This window comes from Euleptes europaea, chromosome 19 (assembly GCF_029931775.1).
Source record: "Euleptes europaea isolate rEulEur1 chromosome 19, rEulEur1.hap1, whole genome shotgun sequence".
Classification (NCBI taxonomy): domain Eukaryota; kingdom Metazoa; phylum Chordata; class Lepidosauria; order Squamata; family Sphaerodactylidae; genus Euleptes; species Euleptes europaea.
The window spans coordinates 14,688,561-14,714,333 of NC_079330.1; the positions used below are offsets into that span (position 1 = coordinate 14,688,561).

At 44.5% G+C, this 25,773-nt stretch overlaps 1 protein-coding gene across 5 annotated transcripts in view; it reads left to right on the forward strand.

The window, feature by feature from the left end:
* The window catches only part of CAMTA1 (calmodulin binding transcription activator 1), an 815,188-nt gene that overhangs the window by 328,018 nt on the left and 461,397 nt on the right, over positions 1–25,773 (forward strand). For all 5 annotated transcript variants that reach the window (XM_056865058.1, XM_056865060.1, XM_056865059.1 and 2 more), the window contains exon 4: positions 933–1,068. In XM_056865058.1, the coding sequence (XP_056721036.1) occupies positions 933–1,068 (136 nt within the window). The remainder of the gene's footprint in view (positions 1–932; positions 1,069–25,773) is intronic.

Genomic DNA, 25,773 nt, shown 5'->3' on the forward strand with positions numbered 1-25,773 from the left:
TGACGTTCAGCGTGAGCCTCGTGGCGCAGAGTGGTAAGCCGCAGTACTGCAGTCCAAGCTCTGCTCACGACCTGAGTTCGATCCCGATGGGAGTCAGTTTCAGGTAGCCAGTTAAAGGTTGACTCAGCCTTCCATCCTTCCGAGGTTGGTGAAATGAGTACCCAGCTTGCTGTGGGTAAAGGGAAGATGACTGGGAAAGGCACTGGCAAACCACCCCGTAAACAAAGTCTTCCTAGTAAATGTTGGGATGTGACATCACCCCGTGGGTCAGGAATGACCTGGTGCTTGCACAGGGGACTTTTACCTTTTTTACGTTCAGCATGCAAAGTACTTCAAGTAACTTTTAAAACAACTCTGTAAGGTAGGGCAGTGTTGTTGATTATTAGGGGGTGAGGTTGAGCACAGTGGCTTGTCTAAAGCCACCTAGAAAGTTCCTGACTGTGCTGATGTTTGAACTGGGTGCCTCCAGCTCATACCTCATGGGCTTAATTCCAATGCCATCGGTGCTCACTCCACATTTGGACTAGCAACTTCCCAGCTGATGTTTCTTGGCTACGGCACAGTGCCCAGTTTTATTGGTGCAATTAATTCTTTAGGTGCAGCATTTACAACTAAGGTTTTCCCCCCCAAGCTATAAAATACAATTAATCCATGTGGATATACCACAGAAGGTGGCGAATCCATTTTTACCAAATGAGGAGCATTGCCTTTCTGCTGAGATTGTTATTTGGTTGCTGTCCCAGTTCAGACAGGCACAATTTCTCACAGGTGAACGGATGTGTCAAAAGCATTGCATTTTTGGTGCCGGCTGCTGCGGAAGTTCTGAAAAGGCCGCGTGTGCCGATTTTCATTCGACGCTTCTGAACATGTGTGTGAACCGGCACCTAACTTTACGCTCTGTATAATTGGGCTCCCTCTTTTGTTTATTCCAGGCCTCAGAATGGCTCCATGATCCTATACAACAGGAAGAAGGTGAAATACAGGAAAGATGGATATTGCTGGAAAAAACGGAAAGACGGGAAGACCACCCGAGAGGACCACATGAAGCTGAAGGTGCAAGGAGTGGAGGTGGGCACATGAATGCATGGCGTGGCTTCTCGGGAGTGGCGACTGCCACGTCCTGCTGAGCTTTCCACTTTCCAAGTAGGATTCTTACCAGCTGTGTCTTCACCTTTAAAAAAAAATGCTATGTCTAAGGAGGTCTCTGCTGAAGGGTCACCCTTTGGTTGCTTTTGTTCCTCATCCTCTAGCCTTGGTTTCTTTTCCATGAGAAGTATGGTATGGGTCAGCAATGAGATGTCAATGCTGTGAGGATTTTGTTGCTACTTGTGTGGCTGTATTTTGGAAATGGTCTTTCTCATTGTGCAGCAGTGAGTTGCAAAGGTCAAGCAACTTAGAGATCAACGGTTTCCTAACTAAGCTTTGGCAAGTCCTCTCACTTGACAATAAGGTTGAAGGTTGCTCCTGGGGCCAGGCAGAGGTTTGATGCTTGGACCAGAGGTGTCTCTCCCACACACACATATTCATAACATTCAATTTGACGGTTTTATATTAGCAAGAATATGTAATCCTAAAAAAGGAACAAGGGAGTCGCTGGCAAATCCGTGCAACTTTGAGTCTATTTTGCTTTTAATTTCAAAAATAAACAATTGAGGGCACCTGAAGCCAGCAAGGAGCTAGAGGAAATGTGCTTGTGAAAACTGGATATTCACATTTTGGGTTCTGGTGCCATCAACAGAATGAATGTTTAGTTTTAATGTATGTTATTTGCAGGTTATGGAGGAGCTGTCAAATTTTTCTTTCTGCTATGTTGGGCCAGTTTAAAATGTTGGGCATTTTAAAAAAAAGGTTTTTAATTTAAAGAAGTTAAAAAAAAAAAACCTCACAACTCTTACAAAAGACTCTAATAAGAGTCGGTGTTTTTTTTGTACAGAGATGCAACGCCTAGTGGTGTTTGTCATCCCCAGTCCGAAAACAGAAATTGCTTTGTAGGATAATAAGGATCTGTAATGACCATTAGCCATTATAGACCTATTTTCCCATTCCACAGTTAATAATTAAAATGTGACTAGAGATATCTATGAGTACACTGTGTTTGCAATAAAACTCTTGATGCCTGAGCATCCCCCCCCCCCGCCAGTGCAGTGAATGGCTGAAAATTTGCCAAGCTCAGAGGTGGCATCTCTGTGCTTGGGCAGTGCCCAGGTAAGATTCAACAAACAGGTAATGTGATCGGGGTACTCCTGTTAGTTGAGATGTCCAAAGACGAGTTGAGGCACTTCTTCAAGCTGTCTCTTGTTGCTCTGCTGAGGATTGTGGCCTAAGATGTTTGAAGTCCTGTCTGGATAATGGATGGATTTGCCTTGCCTGTTCTGTGTTTGGCACTCAAGGTGTTTACATTCTTGTGTTGGCTTTACTGTCAAAATTATCCTGCTGGTTTTAACTGTGTGGGTGTCCGTGTGGGGCATAGATGTTGTGGACTCTTCCTCTTTTCCAAATCTGGCCCTTGGTTAGTTGCTAACCAGGGAGTTTATACAGAGCAGTCTTAAGCGGGTCTATTCAGATGCAAGTCCTATTCTGCTCAGTGGGGCTTACTCCCAGGAAAGTGTTCTTGGGATTGCAGCCATAAGTTACCTGGGGTGCCTTTGGGAAAGGAAGGGTGGGAGATAAGTGTTTTAATAAGCAAATAAATGATAGCATCCTATTGTCTGGTTTTGGAACACAGCAGTTTACAGCAGACAGTGGGAGAGAGATGAAGATGTCTAATGAAAATCAGCAGCCAAATAAAAGATGCTTTATGCACAGTGGAGACCTTTATTATTGATGGGGTCTTTTCGATTCAGTCTTATTTGGTAGTCCAGGAGGAACTAAAATGAATTGCTGGGTGAGGGAATTCTCAAGCAGAATCTCCTTGCGGCATCTGAAATTATATGCTACTCATTCATTTTTTTCCTCCTGCTGTTGCTAATTATGCATGCTATCGACTATAAGGATTTTAGAAAGGCAAAACAAGTTGCAAAATGTGTTGATTTTGCCAAGGATATTCAGTATTCTTTCAACTTCATTTACAAAATATATTTTTTCATCATCAAAGTGCATATCCCCAAATTCAGAATTAAAGCCTGACATTCCCCCCCTCCCAATAGATATGGAATTTTGTTTCTGCTCTATGCTAAGAGAGAGGCTTTCAGGCTGGACCTGGGCCTTCTTTGTGATTGTTCAACAGACTTGTCTCTACAGGTGTCTACAGGTGTCCTGCCCCCTTTCTTGATCCAGATAGCACTCCTATACTCCTTGTGTGATATTTGGGCTTGGATGTACAATTAGCTCATCTGACCTCTGACCAGGTAGCCTCTAAGGCACCCCTGTACTTTTTATAACCAAACTGGGCATGTGGACAACTACCTGCCTGGTCACATTTGACAAGCAAGCACCCTCGTTAGGTTACAAACCAGGGAAACCTTTGGAAATGGTCAGACTTGCTCCTCTCTCCCCCTCTGCTGACTTTCTGGTCCTCTGTTTGCCACAAATAACTGGTGTAAGTAGGTAGGCTAGCAAAACTTTGTGTAGACGAGTACATTTTGCAGACTTATTTTACAAAATTGTGTTCCTGATTAATGCATCCATTGCTCTGGATTCCCCCTCCCCCCATCGGATTGATCAAATTCCATTCTTTAAGAAAAAATAATTCGTTATAGGCTGTCATGAATGTTTTTATGCTTTTTGACTACAAAAGCACATTTGATGTTAGGAATAAGTGTCTTGAGCAACAACTTTACAAATATTATTGTAAGATATGGGGGGGGTGGTAGCGGCAAATCCGTAGTGTGAGCTGTTTTGTGATTAGATCATTTATGCATGTAATGTGCAACAACTGTTTAGATCCGTTGCTGTTTTTGAATTGGACATGTGACCTGCAACTAAGCCAACTGGGCATGCAATATGCAACAATTATTCTGGTCTATATCGTGCATGCATGGGGAACATGATGTGCAATTATTTTCACTGTATGTTATGGCGGATGTTACATTTCAGGAAGGAAATTCCTAAGTGTAATGAATAAATGCATACTAAAATACCGCAGAGTGGTAAGCTGCAGTACTGCAGTCCAAGCTCTGCTCACGACCTCAGTTTGATCCCAACGGAAGTTGGTTTCAGGTAGGCCGGTTCAAGGTTGACTCAGCCTTCCATCCTTCCAAGGTGGGTAAAATGAGTACCCAGCTTGCTGTGGGTAAAGGGAAGATGACTGGGGAAGGCACTGGCAAACCACCCTGTAAAACAAAGTCTGCCTGGAAAACGTCTGGATGTGACGTCACCCCATGGGTCAGGAATGACTTGGTGCTTGCACAGGGAACCTTTACCTTTTTAAAATACACACATTGCTCAATTGAAGCACAACAATGCTTTAGGTTTATTTTGCGGAAACCATATATCTGCTTCTGTCAGATAAGCGCACCAGGCCAGTGATGCCAACTTATGGGAAGATGGAAACATTCATGAAGATTGAAGACCATTTTCTACACTTTGTGAGCTCTGAAATACCCAATTTGGAGTCATTGTCTGATGGAGAAATTTGGTTAGAAAAAAGTTTCTCTGATTATGAGGAGGGTGGCTCCACAGAAGGCCATGACTTGGATGGCCCAGGCTAGCCCCAGCTCGTCAGATCTCAGAAGCTAAACAGGGTGGCCTGGGTTAGTACTTAGATGGGAGACCAACAAGGAAGTCCCAGGTTGCTACACGTAGGCAGGTAATGGCAAACCATCTCTGTTCATTCTGCCTTGAAAACCCTACAGGTTGGCCAAGTCAACTGTGATTTTATGGCACTTTCCATTACCGGCTCGACAGAATGGGCTTTTATTTATCTATTTAGACAATTTTACCCCAGTCTAGACCCAATATCTCTTACAAAAACACCTATATTTAATTACAGTGAACAACAATTCAACCTAACAAGGGGAAAGGACCCCAAAGGGCATGGCCGCACCCAGAGCAGATTGCAAATCCTGTGGAATAGCTGATGAAATGAGCACAGGCTGTGAGCCACAGACCAAGTGCTCTTTGGCTCCTTCCAAAAGTCCCACGCTGCTTGCCACACCCAGGTGTCTAGACTTGCAAATGGGCAGGAGACAGAAGCTGAGCTAGACGTTAAGTAGCTGGCAGAGCTGTTTCGAAAACTCCCTCCCTCTCCTCAATTTTTAGCTCATTGGTGCCCCTTTGAAGGAAAAGAATGCATTTCAGAAGCCTTGGCGGGAAAGACGTGATCATTAGTGGCAGTCCTCTAAGCTAGCCTTCCCGCTTGCCACTTCTCTGCTAGTTGACTTTTCAGTTAACGTGATCCACAGTCCTGTTTTAAAAAAAAAGGTTCTGGTCATAGCCAGTAATGAGACTGTGCTTATCCTTACTGTATTTACATACCTTGGTGGATGCTGCTTGAGATTCCCCAATCTATAGTCCTCCTTGAACTTCTAATTAGTTAGTATCCCTGGTGGTGCATTTGTAATCAATTTGCCATAATTAAAATTTTCAACCAATAAATAGAGGTAAAGCTGAGGATTTTGGAAGAAGTTCCAGTTCCTTTCCAGGCTGAAGCTGCAGGCAGCTGCTTTCGTTAGGGCGCCTGCTTTTTCCTTGTGCGTGGATTCTATAAACATTCATGGATGGCATAAATGAAAACAGAATAGCTTCCCACTTTTGAGACTGGGTTTGGGAGAAAGGAGGAACTGGACTTAAAAAAAAAAAATTAAAGCTATGGGAAGAGATTTGGTGCAGTGCAAAGGAAATCAAGGAAAAAAAGGAAACGGGTATTTAAAAAGAAGAAGAAAAAGAGTTGGGTTTTATACCCTGATTTTCTCTACCTTTAAGGAGTCACAAACTAGTTTACAATCGCCTTCCATTCCTCTCCCCACAACAGACACCTTGAGAGGTAGGTGGGGCTGAGAGAGTTTGGAGAGAGAACTGTGACTAGCCCAAGGTCACCCAGCAGGCTTCATGTGCAGGAGTGAGAAAACCAACCCAGGTCACCAGATTAGAGTCTGCTGCTCATGTGGAGAAGTGGGGGACGAAGAAGAAGAAGAGGAAGAGGAGGAGGAGGAGGAGGAGTTGGTTTTTATATGCCGACTTTCTCTACCACTTAAGGAAGAATCAAACTGGCTTACAATCACCTTCCCTTCCCCTCCCCACAACAGACACCCTGCGAAGTGGGTGAGGCTGAGAGAGCTGTAACTTTTCCAAGGTCATCCAGCTGGCTTCGTGTGTAGGAGTGGGGAAACAAATCCAGTTCACCAGATTAGCTTCCGCTGCTGGTCTCCAGGTCAGACTCCACCGCTCCAAACCACTGCTCTTAACCAGTACACCATGCTGGCTATAATATGTAAAAATTCAGTGGTGTAGAAGGATTAGCTTTCCATAATTCCAGGATCCTGGAGGGTTTATGAGAATAGGCATGAATGCATTTTGGATGTATTGTGTAGTTAGGCCCTAAGCGTGGACCTTTTTAGTTGTGGGTCGATTCTTTAGTTGAAAGCATCAGGTAGGAAGCCATTGCTGGACAGCTCCACAGCCACAATCCCGTTGACCTCAAAGCAGAATCGCTGCTGTACTTTGCCCAGAGAGCAACTCAAAGTGAGTTTTGCAGTTTTGACAAGTGGGGCAGAACTTCTCCGGGGGCTTTTGCATACCTTTGGAGGCAAACATTTGTGGTGTCACTCACTGGTCCAGAAATGGAAATTATCCTTCTGCAAATGTCAAGTCAGATTGGTTTCAGGGGAACTGTAGTTTCATCCCAAAGTTTCTTTCAGGTTGTACCATCAATAAGTTGTCATTTCTTTAGTCTTCCGTACACTTGATTTGAATTTCATTAAACAAGACTCTCTTGTGTATGTGTTCGTGGGGGAAGGGCTACACAATAATCAGTTTTATATGCCAAATGTGTAGCATTGTCATGACAGTCCCTTAATGTTATTACAGATTGGCCCATACAGATATGGATGGATTTTAAAAAAAATTCAATTATTTTGTAAGCCCTAGAACATTGCTGTCAAATTCACAAAAGGCTTCTTCAGTGTTTGGATTTAAGTGTGCAGAATACACAAACTGGATGCTCTGTTGGCAGTATAACCTTGGTGATAATAATACATTATTATCAGTACAGCTTGGGAGCTAGGAAGGAGTGCTTGGGAACATACTGCCTTCTTTCCTTTTCTTTTTAAAGCCATCCCTTCTTAGTAAGTGACCGGTGTTTTGTTTTTTTCCCTGGCATTATGTAAAGAATCCCTGGCCAGATCTGAAATTGCAAAAATATGTTCGCATTACTCAGTTCCTCGCAATTGTCGGCAAAATGTTCTCCAGGGTTTATTACCAGAGGGCGAAGCAACTTGTGAGACCAGAGCTATAATCTTGCAAAACTATTCCTAGGATGCTCTGATCTGCTTTAATTTAACATGGGTTTTGCTCTCCATCGGAGGTGAGCGGTGTCGTTTGCAAACTAATTAGGTTCATGTTGTTCAGACCGACTGCCTAATGCGTTTCGGCAAAATAGAACAGGAGCTGCTTAGAGAAGGAAGGGGAAGTGCTTTGATGCAGTCCTGCAGAGTCCATCTTCGCATGAAAAGTACATGGTTCCACACCTAAAGGCCTCTCTGTTAAAAAAAACACAACTAGTTTGGTGCCATTGCAGAAACTCCATACATAGGCACCATGAGGAGGGGCTGTGGCTCAGTGGTAGAGCATCTACTTTTGCAGAAGGTCCCAGGTTCAATCCCCGGCATCTCCAGTTAAAGGGACTAGGCAAGTAGCTGATGGGAAAGACCCTTGCCTGAGACCCTGGAGAGCCGCTGCCAGTCTGAGTAGACAATGCTGAATTTGATGGACCGAGGGTCTGATTCAGTATAAGGCAGCTTCATGTGTTCATGTGACGTGTAAAAGTACCACTGTCGATTTCTGTACTTGCTGGTCTGTTGATATGGCAGAACTGTAGATTCAAAGGGTTCCCCCCACCCTTGGTTCATGGGTCTGACTACATTTACCTCAGAATCAAGCATCGAATCCTCTTCTTGGGTCATCACACTGCCTTGGGGTCTGTGGGGCAGCCAAGGCAAACTCCTGCTGATCAACATTTGTTCTCTGTTTTGGAGTCGCTGTTGAGGCATCTGAGGCTTGGAGATAGGGCAGCCCACTCACACCTGTGGAGGAAATGCCAGCATCTGGTGCAAATGGCCAATGTGCGATTCTACCTGTGCGGAGGGTAGAGATGTCCAGGTTGAAGTCCATAGGATCCAGATGTCCATACTTTCCTGGACTCTTAGGGCATGCATGGCAGTATCAGGACGTGAGGCCCTGCTATAACCTTCAGGCTATGAAGGGGGTCTTCTTGGCTCCTCCACCTCTAACACAAAGTGGGTTGTAAGGGTGACTAACAGCCCATTCCTGGAGGGGGGGTGAACTGTGGTGGCTGGGACGGTGCAGCTGAGAAGCCTCCTCAGAAGCTTCCTGGCCACCGCGGAGGGGAAGAAAGCCTTTTTTCCGATATAAAAATGGAAAAAAGCCTTTTCCCCCCATAGGGGAAAGCAGGCCTGTGCCACCAAAAAAGGAGGGCAAAAGGGGTTTAGAAGCTACCTAAAGGCTCTGCCCCTGGGAACACCTCCTGGGACGCTGGCGCGGGGACTTGCGCCGGGATAATGCCAGCGGGGGACCGCGCCAGTGTCTGAGGGCCACACTGCCACCATGGTCCAGGGCAGCTGGTGTAAGTGGCCCCACACCAGCGTCCGTGCCAGTTTGAATGGCACAGGTGGCAATTTGAATGGCGCAAGTGGCACGGGTGCCAGCGTAGGAGTCACGCCTCCTCCTAAGGCGATTCGGCCCCCAGCCTCAGGAATGGGCTGTAAGAGAATGAATGCAGAATACTGTAGGCATGCTCACTTTGCCTGGCAAAGGTTTCAATGAGATTAAGAAGCTTTTACATTTTTAATAGTCAGATGAGACTAGTGGGGTCATTGACCTTTGGGGAGAGAGGAAAAGCAGAGGGACTGAAGGGTTTAAACTTCCCAACATTTTGAGATGGGGTTGATGGGGGGGGGGTAGATATTTATTAACTGCAGAGACTCTGGCTGTTTAGTTTATTACCATCCCACAGGCCTATTATGAAAGATGTGTATATTATTTCTTTCTGTTTTAAGCATTTACATGACAGTAGAAGACAACCCTTGCTTGTTAACTTTAATCTGTGCAGCTATAAATTCTGCGCCATCTCGGTGATGGATGTGATAGGCAGGCATTTATCATGAAAAGTGTTTTTTTTTTTTTAAAGTTGACTCTTCAACAACTGATTATTTGGAATTTATTTTGGAAAATATTTGCAGTGGTGTGTGATATACTGATCTCATGGTCATTATTATTCCTTAATGATTCATGCCTCAAAGGCCGCAGAGGGAAATTGGAGTCCTCCTTTACAGTTTCTGAAGGGAGAATATGGATTATTATTAATTCTCAAACGGGCCTCCCGAGGATCTCTTTGGAAGGGAACATGCATATCAATAATCCTTTTTACTGTATTGGGGATCCTGATATATTCATGGGTTGAAATGAAATGAAATGCCGACAGTTTCCCTCTTGCAGAATGTTGCTGCTCTCTTCTCTGAACACTTGAGATAAAATTCCTCCTGAGCTTTACCAGATATGTAATACCTGACACTTTCTTCCATATAGTTTAGGGAAGCAAAGGCCTCATGGGTTCTGTGACCTACCCAATGCCTGCTGGTATATATATTTATTGATACAGTCTGTTCGACCAGCTAAAGGTTAATACATAATATTATCTGACTTAAAAAAACTGCAAACTAGTATAAATGACAAAATTAGATAAAAGACTAATGATGTTAAAATGTAGGATATTAAAACAAATCACAAGATTTAACTTAACAACTTAATATTTCTAAAGGTATAGCCCGGTTTAGTAATTTTTTCCATTCTATTTTTGCGAATTTTAATTGCAATGGTGAAGAATTTGGCAGTTGGGAATGAAAAGTGTGGAGTTTCACCCATCAGGAGCTTAGGAATTCCACTGGCTTATCGGGGAATTCACTGATCGGGGAGCGCTGAATCTAATACGGGCCTCATGATAGAATGAACAGCTAAACAATACATGCTCGGTGGTTTCGATGGCTCCTGACCTGCAGGGGCATAGCCTTTCTGATTTTGGAATCGTCTTGTATTTTCCTTCTAGGACAGGCGAAGGCAGGGAATGTCTGCTGGTAAATGTTCAGCAGCAGTGCATCTCTGAAAATCAGTAATTTGGGCACAAGCAACAGGAAAACCCATTTCCCTCATGTGTATGCATGAAATGCCATCAAGTCGCAGCTGACTTATGGCGACCTTGTAGGGTTTTCAAGGCAAGAAACATTCAGAGCTGGTTTACCATTGCCTGCCTCCGCATCTCGACCTGGTATTCCTTGGAGGTCTCCTGTCCAAATACTTGCCAGAGCTGAGACTGAGAGTGTGTGACTGGCCCAAGGCCACCCAGCAATTTTCCATGGCATAGGGGGGATTCGAATCTGGGTTTCTCAGTTCCTAGTCCAACACTACAGGAGAATTACACAACTTTAAAGTTGACAATGAGGAAATTGAAATTGTTGAAGACTTTCTATTCCTTGGCTCCATCATCAACCAAAAGGGAGACTGCAGCCAAGAAATCAGAAGGAGATTGAGACTGGGAAGGGCAGCCATGAAGGAGCTAGAAAAGATTCTGAAGTGTAAGGATTTGTCACTGGCCACCAAGATCAAGTCAATTCATACCATCGTATTCCCTATTACTATGTATGGATGTGAAAGCTGGACAATGAAGAAAGCTGACAGGAAGAAAGTAGACTCCTTTGAAATGTGGTGTTGGAGGAGAGTGTTACGGATACCCTGGACTGCCAAAAAAAATAAGTGGGTTATAGATCCAATCAAGCCTGAACTGACCCTAGAAGCTAAAATGACTAAACTGAGGCTATCGTATTTTGGTCACATTATGTGAAGGCAAGAGTCACCAGAAAAGGCAGTCATGCTAGGAAACGTTGAGGGCAGCAGGAAAAGAGGAAGACCCAACAAGAGATGGATTGGCTCTATCCACGGCCCTCAGTTTGCAAGACCTGAGCAAGGCTGTCATAGGACATTTTGGAGGATATTGTTTCATAGGGTCGCCATGAGTGGGAAGCGACTTGACAGCACTTAACACACACAGTCCAACACCTTAAACACTACACCACCCTGGCTCTCATTGCCCTCATACCTACTCACAAAACATTGCAGAGGCATCTAGCTAGCCACTATTGGAAGCAGGATGCTCAGCTGAATGGGCTGTGGAGTATTCCATTGTGAGGTTAGGGTTGCCTCTGGGGGACCTGCCTGTTTGTTTACAAAATGACAGTGCTTTCAGAACCAGATGGAATTGCTTGATGGGTTTCAGCAGCCCCGGAAGGGAAAGAGATGACAATAAATCTGCAAAGAAGGAAAGGAGTTGCTTTCTTTTGTTTCCCTTTTGCGGTGATTTCCTCCTGAAACATACTGTGAATGGGCTGGATTATAACCAAGCCAGAAAACTGAAGGAGCTCGGGGGGCAGGCAGAACCGCTGGTCCGTGGGCTTTAACTGATAGAATGCAAAGCGACTCTTTTTTACTCTCAATTAGTTCCCACATCGTTGGGCGCGAATGCGGGTTAGAGAATGTATTTTGTTTGGGTTTTTACACGATTAAGAGAAATGCAGTGAAATACACTGCATGAATTACCCACTGTAGTAGATGCCTTCCAGCGATGTGCATTGCACATCCTGAGACCTGCAGAATTCTTGCAATCACTGTCTTAATCTCGATGCAGGGAGACTTTTCTAACTGAGGCACGTGCAGATAGTTTTGTGGCAGTCGCTGTTCTCATGCAGGGAAAAGAAGCTTGTCTTCCGTGTTGCCGGTTCAGGTTGAGGATCTGTCCATCTGGTGTTAGCTCTGAGATCCTGTGGCTGAGAGATGACACTGCACATATGTAGGAACTGCCGTGCTAAATTAGACCAGAGTCCAGCATCCTGTTTCCAGTGGTGGTGTGAGACAAGAGTAGGGTTGCCAGGTCCCTCTTCGCCATCGGTGGGAGGTTTTTGGGGGCAGAGCCTGAGGAAGGCGGGGTTTGGGAGGGGAGGGACTTCAATGCCATTGAGTCCAATTGCCAAAGCGGCTATTTTCTCCAGGTGAACAGAGCTCTATCGGCTGGAGATCAGTTGTAATAGCAGGAGATCTCCAGCTAGTATCTGGAGATTGGCAACTCTAGACAAGAGCTAGTATGGGTCCTCCATCCACTGGTATTCAGAGGTATATTGGCTCTGAACATGGAAGTTCCATTTAGATTTCATGGCTAATAGCAGTTGATAGATCTGTCCTTCGTGAATTTGTCAAATCTCCTTCTAAAAACTATCTAAGCCGGTGGTCATGGCCACATCTTGGGGCAAAGAATACCATCAGCCTTCATGCCCTATCTGCTGTAGAATGTCCACTAGTACCTACTGGGTAGTGCCAATGATGTCAGCGTTGACAAGTTGCACACTTGTCTGTAATGGTCACGCAAAAGAATGGTGTTATTACGTGTAGTATCCTCTGGGGTCTGGTGTGTAGGATTAAGGTTCCTGTCGAGTTAGCACACAGGAGACTCTAGCAGCTTCAGACTTCTTTATTGCTTCACACACAATTGGAATTAGAGTCAACACCCACAGAACTAGAACTAATTGATGCCCTTTCCACACAGCCTTGGTGGGGGAAACAGAAACTTGTTTCTGAGGGCTTACTTAAAGGCATACACATATATACATCACAATATGTAAAATTTTAATTCTATTTTTTTTAAGTCTCTGGGTTAAGTGCTTTTGTTTTCACACCAGCGCTCGCACATCTTTTTTCACATTGGAAAAAATCTTGACAAACACAGATGAAACTTTTTTGTCCCATGCAGCATTCAGCCACTTATCAGCACAGTTTGTTTTTTCTATGTTTCTGTGGCATCTTCCATTTGACATTCTTTTCAAAGAAAAGTTGCTCCACAATCCTCCTCTAGCAAGGCAACCCCATGTCAGACATGACTACTGCAAAGCTGGGTTGTATATGGAGTAGGGTGAGGCAGAGGAGCGTGCAGGTGACACTGGTCGGAGGCCAGCATCAGCAGGAGATTTCTGAGTTGCTCAGACTGGTTCAAGCTTCCGCACATGCTGAATAATGCACTTTCAATCCACTTTCAATGCACTTTAACGACAGTTTGCAAGTTGATTTTGCCGTTCCGCACAATAAAATCCAGCGTCAAAGTGCATTCAAACCGGATTGAAAGTGCATTATTCAGCATGTGCGGAAGTGAGGGGCCAATCCTGACCCATCCTGTTTTAAGACACTTCCTTGGCTGCTGTTCCCTCTTTGGCCAGAGCTGGGTGGTGACGCACTCACTGAAACCCACTTAATATTACTTTCCTCCCAAATTCAGAACCTGTAGCTAGTTTGAGTCTGTACCCTCCCTTCCCCACTGCATCTGCACTATTCTTGAGCTAGGGGTGAGAAAGAGTGGCCAGAGGCAGCACGGTGCTCGAAAAATACGCTGTCCCTGAAATACAGTGCAAAATACAGCCTCCACCCAAACAGTTTGTCTCATTGCTTTTGGATTTTTAAAATTTTATTTTGCTGCAGTTACATTTATGAAAGGGCATTAAGAACCAGAGCTTGTGTACAGGCATGTTTTTTTAACTTCTGAACATTTTGTGTTCTGAATTTCACCGACGGATAAGTAAGCTGAGAGGCAAACATCTGCTGGAAAACATTTAAGCAGCAGAAAAGTGTTTGTCTTGCAGAATATTTCAGGGAAGCGTATTTAATTTATTTTGCTTAATTATCTCTCCTTGCATTTTTAATGTCCTTTAATACAGTTGTGTTAAGCACGGCAGTGCCAAGATACTTAGAGCCCCTTCTAATACATCCCGAACGAAGTGATTAAATTGCTTCTCTAACACGTATTTGCAAAAAAAAATATTGTTCATCGCAGGGAAGGATGGGGGGAAGCTGTATCATTCGTTGAATCAAAAGGTCAGCCTAACTGGGTAGTCTTGTAAGTCAGAAAGGGGGGGGGGGGAGGAAGTCTTCTAATCTGTCGAAAAATAGTATCCTTTCCAGATAGGGATTTTTTAAAGCGGTGAAAATAACACAATAAATATGCATGTAAATTTGTGAATAATTTTTCAATACTAAGATCTGTACACATTTTTATTAGTAATTTGTGCCTTGTAAATGTAAGTAATTTCTCGGGCAAATCCATTTTTAAACTTGTGAATTCAATATTGAATGGATCTCTGTTCTTCATTGTAAACACCCGCCATGTGTCTTCCATCTGTGTTTTCGGCATGGCAAGAAAATTGTTAATAGAAGAAGAATGCAGAAGTGTTGGATAAAATATCCAGGCTCCTGTTTTTACTCACCAACGTGCCTCAAATAAATATTGCGCTTTTATGTTGCATCTAGCAAATGTGGTAGGCAGCATAAATTATACAACTCATTATCTTTGCTTTAGAAAACTTTGGCTCCTGAATGCTAAAATTCCTGATCATCTCTTTGTAATTTAGTTTATTACTGACTCACCTTTTTATTATTATTAATTTAGTGAAAGAGTATCTGTGTTTCGGTTTCCTGGAGAAAAAGTCACATTTCCCTTTGTATTTTAATTCTTTAAATGCTAAATGTGCGCTGTTGCGGATAGTTTGTTCTTCCTTACAGTAGTAGAAAAGGGCAAGAGTCCAGTAGCACCTTAAAGACTAACAAAAATATTTTCTGGTAGGGTATGAGCTTTCGTGAGCCACAGCTCACTTCTTCAGATACTTCAGATACTTCAGTATCTGAAGAAGTAAGCTGTGGCTCACGAAAGCTCATACCCTACCAGAAAATATTTTTGTTAGTCTTTAAGGTGCTGCTGGACTCTTGCCCTTTTCTACTACTGCGGACAAACACGGCTACCCACTATGAATTTTCTTCCTTACAGTATTTCTATGGAGTAGATGCTTCTATTTATGATTTTTCAGATTTGATATGCCTGCCACAAAACTGTTTGTGCCTTACCTTCTGAGTGGAAAGCTTCCCTAGCAATTTTATTTACTTGTATAATAATAAATAAATAAATGTAGGTAAAAAATTTCTATGCCAACTTTCCACCCAATTCTGGGTCCCCAAGGCAGCAAACATTAAAATAAAACATTAAAAGATTTCAGACATTGCAAACCATTTAAAATGCACACACACACACACACACACACAACATGTTTAAAACAATTAAATAAAACATACGGTAATACAAAACACATAAAAACACAACAGAGACAGGAGAAGGGCTAAAAACACCAAAGAAAACAAAGAAAGTCTTTACCTGCTGGTGGAAGACAATGATAAAGAGAGATAGACCAATTTGCATACCCTAAGAAAGGACCTGCCTGACCTGGATGGCCCAGGCTAGCCTGATCAGCCCTGGTTAGTACTTGAATGGGAGACCACCAAGAAATACCAGGGTTGCTACATAGAGGAAGGCAATGGCAAACCACCTCTGAACATGTCTTGCCTTGAAAACCCTACTGAGTTGCCATAAATTGGCTGCGACTTGACAGCACTTTACACACAAACTAGAAAGCACCTCTGCTACTTTAAGGAAGACTGATGTGCCTAGTTTGAATTGGAATTGTATGGGTTAATACACTGTTCCGAAATGCCATGCCATTATATGGTTTTGCTTATTGTGATTGATTACAAGTAATACACTTCCATGAACTATGATGATGCCCACTAGAAGAGATGAATTTTAGAAAGTATGAGACCATTTTCTGGAGGGTCACTGGTCAATGCTATTAGCCTTGGTAATGAGAAATGGAGCCTCCATGTTCACAGGCAGTTTGCCTTTGAATACCAGATATTGGACGCAGGGAAGACATTTACTATTTCTGGCATGTGAGCTTCCTAAAGGCATCTGGCTGCCATGGCTGTAATCAGAACAATAGACTCAACCATTGATGTCCAGCATGTCATCTGTGGGGACTATCGTGTCTGCTGATATGTTTTCTGGTGCCCACTTCTTTCTTCTCAAAAGCAAAAAGCCAGACTTGGCTTTCGTCCACCTCATTGGAGCAGAAGGTGCTTCATAACACTTTGGGGTCTGCAGGGAGCACCAGTTTAGAAATATCTGCCCTCATCATAGGAGGACACTTGGCTTGTGACTCCAAACATTTTGTAACTGTCCCCCCCTTGGCAGCCATTTTGTGATTGGTCCCACCTTCCATGGCAGAATTTTTTGGTGGTATCTGCTACCCTTTCTGAAAAGTCCCACAAGGGCTGGGGACCCTTGAACTTAGAGCCGGTGATGTTCCACCCCGCATGGGCTCACTGTAAGGAACTGACGTATCTGGATGTGGCAATTGTCTGGTGAGGACAAGGAGCCCAGCCTCTTCCCACTCTTCCTCGGCACGGGAGTCAGACCAACAGGGATCGCATGCTTACAACCAGCAGGGCAATAAACAAATGTTGAATTATTTATAATTGTGGAGATTAATTATGAATTGTAACAGTAAGGAACGTTATAGTGATGGATCTGCGGAGCTGAAATTGTTCTCATTAAAGGAGCCAGGGAAATATATTAGGGCTCTGGTGTTGTTTGGAAAAGCATTATTGTTGGGCCCCTGCGTGTCTGAAATCACTGTTTGCGGAGAATGCCACTCATCTCCCTTGGCTACAGATCTCCAAAAAAGCCACGGGACTGGGCAGCCCGTACTCCTACTGGAGTCTTTCTCAGACTTCTGACAGCCAAGTTACTTTTCTCCCTAAATTAAGATTACAAACCCATGGAAAAAGTTCCTTCTTAGAATTTGTAAAGGTGAGAATTGCTTCCTCTCGGTGGAGCCTCCCCTTTCATTTTTGCATCAGAGGGTAATTGGATCATTCTATTTCAGGTCTGCCTCGGATACAGAAGGCAGCAAGCCCAAAGTACTGACATTCTGAGCACAACAGGCAGCCTCCACAAAGGTGGATGGTTTTTCTGCTTCCCTGTATCAGGAGTGAGTGAGTCTGTCAATCACTCAGTATGCGGAGAAGAGCTGAATTACATGCTTCCGACTGAAGGCAAGGCCAGAACAATGAATCTCGCAGAGCGGGGGTGTAGTGGGTTAGAGCATTGGACTAGGACCTGAGAGACCCAGGTTCAAATCCCCACTCCGCCAGGAGAGGTTGCTGGGTAACCTTTGGCCAGTCACATATTCTCAGCCTAGCCTGTCTCACAGGGTTGTTGTGTGGATAAAATGTTGGAGAGGAGAATGTTGTATGCTGCTCTGGGTCCCCCTGGGGAGAACGTCAGGGTATAAATGAAGTAGAGAGAGAGAAAGAGAGATGCATAGGGTTGCCAGGTCCCTCTTTGCTATCGGCGGGAGGTTTTTGGGAGCCTGAGGAGGGCAGGGTTTGGGGAGGGGAGGGACTTCAGTGCCATAGAGTCCAATTGCCAAAGCTGCTATTTTCTCCAGGGGAACTGATCTCTATTGGCTGGAGATCAGTTGTAATAGCAGGAGATCTCCAGCCACCACCTGGAGGCTGGCAACCCTAGAGATGCAGCAGGTCACCTCTGTGGACGGCCACTAACCTCTTAACATCACATACAGTTGCCTTGCAACACACACTTTGGGAATTTACTGTCCTAGAGTCAAAGGTACAGCAAGCGGGTACAGATGCTCCTACAGCTGGATTAACTGCACAAGGAACCGTTCACCCAGGTGGTCTTCTCACATCAGCAGTATCTGGGGAAGAGACACATCTCCTTTGCATCTGGAAACCGAAATGCCAGCAGCCAGTCCATCATGAAGGGCTAAACTGCTTAGAGCTTGGACTGGTAAAAGATGTTAGGAGCGGAGGTGTGGAATCGGCTGTTCAAAGGAGGGAGGAATCATAAATTCTGTGTGATATTTATTTATGATATGTCTGTCTTCTTATTTTCTGGCCCGTTAGGCTTACAGAGTGACTAACAATAGAAGGAAAATTAGAACGCGTTAATTTAAATCAGCGGAATTAGAACACAATCTAACAGTAGCAGACCAGCTATACTAACTAACCCAAAATTGCAGAAATTGAAAGAAGGGAGCCAGCAGTCGTTAGACAGCACAATACAAGATTATATTATCTGTACTACCTGAAATAAATATGTTTTATCCACTTGACTAAAACCCAAGAAGAACAATGCAAAGAGGCAGAAAGTTCCATAGACTTGGGTGCTACCACTGAGGATTTCTGTCTTATGAATCCACTCCCTGCGCCCTTGGCTGCAGAGGAAAATGAAGCAGGGCCTCTCTTGATGACCCAAACTCATGAGTAGGTTTATATGGAAAAGATGGCCCTTGAGGTTCCCTGGTCCCAAATTGTTCTGCACTATTCAGCCCTTTGAATTTAGCTTGGAAACCAACTGGGAGCCAGTGCAGTCATTCCAGAACTAGAGCTGTATGTACACAGTCCATCTCAGTAACCTGATGGCTGCATTCTGACCAGTGCTAGCTCCCAAGTGCTTTTCAAAGGCAGCCCTACATAGAGTGTATTTCAGTAAACAGATAAGGAGGTCTACATCAAAGCATGTCTAACTGTGGTCATCCTTCCTCTCCTGGGTAGGGTGCCATTGGTATATCAGCCTCCACTGATTAAAGCCTCCCAATCCTTGCCCCTGAATATATAACTGTCCAGGAGCTGAGACTTGACCATCCAAGAGTGAGGCTGGACCTAGGAAACCACTCAGTTGTGAAGCTGAGAGGAGAGTACAACCCATCCAACACAAGCTGCACACCCACTCCAGGATTGACTGTGTCATCAACCAGTGGTGGCAGAGAAACTTCTCCTCCTCCTCCTCCTCTTTTTCTTCTCCTTCTCCTTCTCCTTCTCCTTCTTCTCCTTCTCCTTCTCCTTCTCCTCCTCCTCCTCCTCCTCCTGCTGTGCCTTGTCTGGGTTAAGCTTTGGTTTATTCACTCTCATCTAGCCTCCTCCTGCTCTGCCTTGTCTGGGTTAAACTTTGGTTTTTTCACTCTCAGTGGAAACTAGTTAAAATGGATACTAGTCACAATGCATACCTATTCTCTCCAGGATCAGAGGGGCATGCCTATTATATTAGGTGCTGTGGAACACAGGCAGGATGGTGCTGCTGCAGTCGTCTTGTTTGGGGGCTTCCTAGAGGCACCTGGTTGGCCACTGTGTGAACAGACTACTGAACTTGGTGGGCCTTGGTCTGATCCAGCATGGCTTTTCTTATGTTCTTATCCAGCCTGTCACTGACACCTGGTACTGGTTTAGGCCTTCCACTGCATCCTGGGGTTTTTAAGAGAATCGGGCATAGAGCAGGGTGTCACCTGCATCCTGATGATAAAGCATCCTGCGACAGAGCATGCCCTGCAGGAACTGCCATTCTACCATGGGGGATGTGGAATCCCCCCCCCCCTCATCCAAGGTACCATCCCTTCAGCCATATTCTGCCCCTCCCAACAGAAGGCTCCTTTTACCAACTCTGAGAGACTCTGTTTAGTCTTTTGGAAATGAAACTCTCTAGCTCAGCAATTCTCATACCTTATGACTCAAGGACTCCCATTTTGATTTAATTTTCCCCCAAAGCCTTCTGATTTCTACTGTGGATTGCTCTTGCAGGCCCCCAGTGATCCATAGACCTGAGTTTCAGAAATGCTGCTCAAAAGCATTCTTTGGTATCTGCCCTAAGACTGCAATGGCCAAGGATCTGTCTTGTCCAGCATTGATTTTCCAACAAAGGCTAGGCAGATGATTCCTCCACTTCTTTCCAGGAGAAGCACCCACGATCTTGCACTTATTCCTGTGAATCCAAGCATGATTTAGTTTGATCCAGTTCTCACTGGAACTGAGCCCTGATGCGTGTTTTCAGTGCTGCTATCAGTTTTTTCAAGGAAGAAGTGATGTTCAGAACAGAGCATTTCTGAGTATGTGCAAAGTATCTTTCCTTCAGACCCAGGTCCAACTCCCCACTTGACCATGGAAGCTTGCTGGGTGGCCTTGGACCAGTCCCACACTCTCAATCTAATGTACCTCACAGGGTCGTTGTGAGGATAAAACATAGGGGAACAATGTAAGCCACTTCAGGTCCCCATTGGGGTGTAATGAAGTAAAAAATATTAATCATGAAGCCAACCCCATATAACTGGGTTTGCAGAGAAGGGCAAAAGATACTATGGTAGGACTTGGGCTTGACGTGTTATTTTATGACACCCTGGCTTCAGTTATAAGAACTGGTTTTCTGTGTCTGTGGGGGCCTAAGTGGAAGGGTTTGGGAAGGAGTTGCTGTCAGCTTTGTTTTTCTCTCACTGCTTTTGTTGGTCATCTGGAAAGACCCTGGGAAATCTCAGGGACCTCTTGAGCCTACAGATTTCATTCATGGAATCAAAGGTCTTATTCAGTTATTTCTTTGACGAGATTTACAGCATAGGGTTTTTGTTTATTTTTTTTAATTTGAATATTGAAATTTATAAGACAAACATCTAGAAGGCTAGATTTCACACACACTGTTTGCAGCCATGCTGGGAATCAGCTACTCCTCCCCTTCCTTTTAATTACCATGGATTTTCTTTTGTGTTTTAAAAAAAAATTTGTGCTTTGGTCAGAACATTTTTTTTGGAAGTAAAACTGAGAATGCTTTCAGTCCTTCAGTGGTTCTAAAAAACCTGCCTTGCTCTCTTTTAATACAAGACTGTTTATTTCTGCTTTTTTGGTGCCAGGGAGCAAAAGCGTTTTGTCTGCCTTCCCTTTAATAGGAAGTGCCCGAGGGCTAGTAAAGTGACTCCAGCCAGATGGCTCGGGTCTCCTCTTTGCAAGATCGACAAGGCCAGAGGGCCGGTGGCTCCTAAACCTGTCACAAGTCTTCCTAGCAGGGCTAAAGCAGCATCCCAAGCAGAATACAAAAGAGCAGCTGTGGCAAGAGCATGGAAGCTCAGAGGCGGATGGCGCATTTACACCGCCGTATAAATAAAACACCTAAGCAACCCTCTGTCCCCCCACCTGCGGTCTGTTGCTGTAAGATTACCGTGGACCATATCTGCCCCCTTCATCTCCGACCAGAAACCCTCTGATTCTTTCCCTTCCCCTAAAAACTCAGGACCTTTCCCCTTCTCATGGTCCTGCCTCAGAAGGTGGGCTTGAGGGGATCGCTGAGTTGGCCAAGATGGCTCACCAAAACCAATACAACCTGACTGTCAAGGACTTCCCACTTTTTCAAGGAGAAGATTTTCCCAACCTTGCAGCTTGAGCTCTTTTAACTGGAGATGCCAGGAAGAGTGAGGAGTATTCATATATCTGTATCTGATCTTGGTAAACACAGGTCCTCCCCACCCTACCTTCATCACTAACAGAGAATTATCAGTTCATCCCCAAATCATGTTTTCCACGATGCTTTGAGAGAAGCGTTGAGCTTTAGATTTGAATAACAACAACGCAGTTCGTAAAGTTAGTATCTTGGATTTTGTTTCAGGTGTGGATAAAGGCTGAGTGGTTATGGGCTTAAGTTGTCTTTTTTTTTTTTGCCGTCAAGTCACAGCTGATTTATGGCAACCCCATAGGGTTTTCAAGGCAAGAGGCATTCAGAGGTGGTTTGCCATTGCCTGCCTCTGCATAGTGCTCCTGGTATTCCTTGGAGGTTTCCCATCCAAACAATAGCCAGGGCCAACCCTGCTTAGCTTCTGAGATCTGAAGAGATCAGGTTAGCCTGGTACTATCTCGGGCAAATTAAGGCATAGGTGTCCCGGGCAAGTTAAGTTATAGGTGGGAGCCAGCATGGTGTAGTGGTTAACAGTGGTGGTTTGGAGCGGTGGACTCTGAACTGGAGAACCAGGTTTGATTCCCCACTCCTCCACATGAGTGGCAGACACTAATCTGGTGAACTGGATTTGCTTCCCCACTCCTACACATGAAGCCAGCTGGGTGACCTTGGGCCAGTCGAAGTTCTTTCCAAACTCTCTCATCCCCACCTACCTGACAGGGTGTCTGTTGTGGGGAGAGGGAGCGAAGGTGATTGTAAGCCAGTTTGATTCTTCCTTAAGTGGTAGAGGAAGTCGGCATATAAAAACCAACTCTTCTTCTCCTTCTCCTTCTCCTTCTCCTTCTTCTCCCCCCCCCCCCCAGAAATGAGCTGGGAGTGGGAATCATAGCAGGAAGTAGATGGCACCATGCTAGTTTGGGTGTTTCTGAATTTCTCCTAGACAGGAATTCTTCTTGGAATCTTCCATTCTGATCTGAATAGTTATTTTGTGGAAGGGAACTGCATCTATTCTTTTCATGCATTCACTGCTGGCAATTAGATTTTTAAGGGTGGGGAACATGCACTGGATATGAATTTACATTATGGAAATGATATGGAAGTACAGATGGCAGCTCATAGCCAATAAGCATCATACACATAAGCAAATGTGCATGGTAATGTCATTGTATATGATGTTCCATTTCAAATTTCCTTGATTATTGGAAGGATGCTGAATCGAATGCCTGACAACAAAACTACGAATGAGTACTGAACCCGGTGACCTCTATCCACTCCTCTCTGGCAGTGGTCTGGGAAGGTGCTCCAGGAATGAAGGCTTGTAATGGAGAGCGGGGAGAGACCAGACTTTGTACATGCCAGTCAGGTCTGTCCTTCCTTCCTTCCTTCCTTCCTTCCTTCCTTCCTTCCTTCCTTCCTTCCTTCCTTCCTTCCTTCCTTCCTTCCTTCCTTCCTTCCTTCCTTCCTTCCTTCCTTCCTTCCTTCCTTCCTTCCTTCCTTCCTTCTTTCTTTCTTTCTTTCTTTCTTTCTTTCTTTCTTTCTTTCTTTCTTTCTTTCTTTCTTTCTTTCTTTCTTTCTTTCTTTCTTTCTTTCTTTCTTTCTTTCTTTCTTTCTTTCTTTCTTTCTTACTTTTTCTTAATATTTTATTTATTTTCATAATAAAGGGGGTACAGAAAAGAAAAGTAGGGGGGAGAGATAGGGGATTTTAACATGTCATTTGTTGTTTCCAGTCCCAGCCTCTGACAAAGCTTCAGTCTTACCCCATTTTTGATCTTAATTTGGTTCATGGATTTCTATCATTACTATCTTCACTATGTTTACTATACTTAACTTTATAATAAAAATAATTGGTCCTTAGTTAACAAACTTGTTCTCTCCTTTCTTAAAGGTAAAGGTCCCCTTTGCAAGCACCGGGTCATTCCTGACCCATGGGGTGACATCACATCCCGACGTTTTCTAGGCAGATTTCGTTTACGGGGTGGTTTGCCAGTGCCTTCCCCAGTCATCTTCCTTTTACCCCCAGCAAGCTGGGTCCTCATTTTACCGACCTGGATGGAAGGCTGAGTCAACCTTGAGCTGGCTACCTGAAACCAACTTCTGTTGGGATCGAACTCAGGTCGTGAGCAGAGCTTTTGACTGCAGTACTGCAGCTTACCACTCTGCGCCACGGGGCTCCTTATAATCGTACATATCTATGGTAATAAATCATTTAGTATAAAACCACTATAGCCTGAAAACTGAATGCATTTACAAATTCTCTATTACTGATATCTCTTCTACTACCATATTCTACTCCATTATATACATAATTCAATCATGGAAATCTGTCAAACAATGGCTGCCACTTCTGTTCATAGTCTTCCATAGGTTGATTTCTGATTTCTGTTTATCTCGACATTGTCACGTAGTCTTGTAACTTTATAATCCAGTCAGGTCCTTTCATGCTGAAATAGGCCCCTCCCTGATGGCTGACCAAGAAAGGACAAAGAGGTCAGCCTCAAGGAAGTCACCCAATCCACATGGTTTTCCTTGCCTGCCGGGCACAATGGCTAATGTCGCCTTCTGTACCAAAAGAGAGCTTTGACATCCCAGTGAGGTCGTAGCCAAAGACTGCGAGGATACAAAATAAAGCCCCCCCCTGTCGCCAGAGAGTAAATGCTGTGTAGATGGAGGCCCAGCCGTCTCTCCCCTGCAAAGCATAATATTCATTGCGTGGCAGCAAGTTTGCAATAAAGGCGTTGATAATTGCTTTGTAATTGACTGCTTCACCTTTCCCCCCCCCTGTTTAATAAATAGCTGGAATAAAGCTGAACCACATGTGGTGGGATTGTAATTCAAATCCCATTCACTAAAAGCGAACCATTTTTCATTTAGCATGGAAAGGCAGTTCCGATGTAAATTATTCCAAAAAGGATCTCGGTAGACTAATGACATTAGTGTCTGAATGGATTGAAGTTGTTTGAGTAATTGATGCCAGAGTATGGCTGCATGCTGTGCAAGGTGTGAGGGAGGGGGTGCAAGAAAAAAAGGAGACAGTGACACAACTTTTTAACAGTTTTCTCAAGAAAAGGCTGGCTGCAGGTCCCATGGGAGGCCATCTGCACTTGACTGTTTAGGAAGTGGTCCCAACATTTCTCTCTTTGTCACACTCTTAAAAGCCCCAGTTCTGCCTCACTGGAGGATCACTTAGAGCAGTGGTTCCCAAAGTGGGCAGTATCACCCCCTGCGGGGGCGGTGGGTTTACCTAGGGGGGCACTAAGAGGCAAGAGGGCAGCAGGGGGGCACCAGAGGTGGGCCCCTTCAACTGTGTTGTTCACTAATTTACAACAGATCAAGCTATGGCATCTTGCTGGCAGATTTGGTGGAAACTATCAGAATTTCCCCCCCAGACTTTGAAGAGCTGGTACCACTGGATCAAGTTCATCAGTTTTGTTTTAATTTGATTTTGAATAGATGTGCAATTAATTGTTACGGTTTTGAAATTTTATTGTTATTGACTTCTTTAGTGAGACATGCAAACCCCTATTTTGAATAATGCTTTTTGTAGGATAGGGTAGGGGGCGCTGGGGTTGAGTTTGTGGAACCGAGGTGGTGGTGGCCTAAAAAGTTTGGGAACCACTGACTTAGAGGAACAAAAGTGAGGTAAGGGATATACAAATGAATGGGTGGGGCTATGCGTGTAAGGCCCTGAACCTGGATGGCCCAGGCTAGCCTGATCTCAACAGATCTCAGAAGCTAAGCAGGGTCAGCCCTGGTTAGTAATTGCATGGGAAACCACCAAGGAATGCCAGGGTTGCCATGCTGAGGTCAGCAATGTCAAAGGACCTCTGTTAGTCCCTTGCCTTGATAACCCTTCAGGGTTGCCATAAGTCGACTGTGACTTGATGGCACTTTATGCACACATGCAAGTAAGAGGGTGGTACTTGCGAGATGGCTGTCACTGTTCATGAGATGGGAGGCAGGCAAATGGGAAAAACCATGAAGGACCTATTGATAATTAAGGGTTCCCTGGTTGGGGGTTGGGGATGGCACCTGAGACAAGTGCTGTTTCTTGGAGGGGATGGACACTCCCAGTTTAGTTTTAGTTGATTATTCTGTGTAAGTAACCTTCAAGATCCTTCTGGACATCAAATAATAAACAAGCAAACGTAGGCTTGATTCCTAAGCACTGTGAATGGAAGGGTGCTTCAAGGGGACAACTTCCCTAACTCTCGTTGTAGCTTTCTGTGCTCTCCCTACTGTTTTCCTGTGGGTCAGCGGAGCTCCTCAATGAACAGAGTGGGGACAAAGCAGGAGTTTGCAACAGGAGGGGGGGAATCGGCAAAAATTTCCCACACAATGCTGTTGTGCCAAAGGAACGGCCTTTTAGGACCCAAGCCACACTCACCTCAGTCAGGCTGTTCCTACCCTGTCCTTGAGGATATTCCTTTAATTTCTCCCACATGAATGAATGGCTG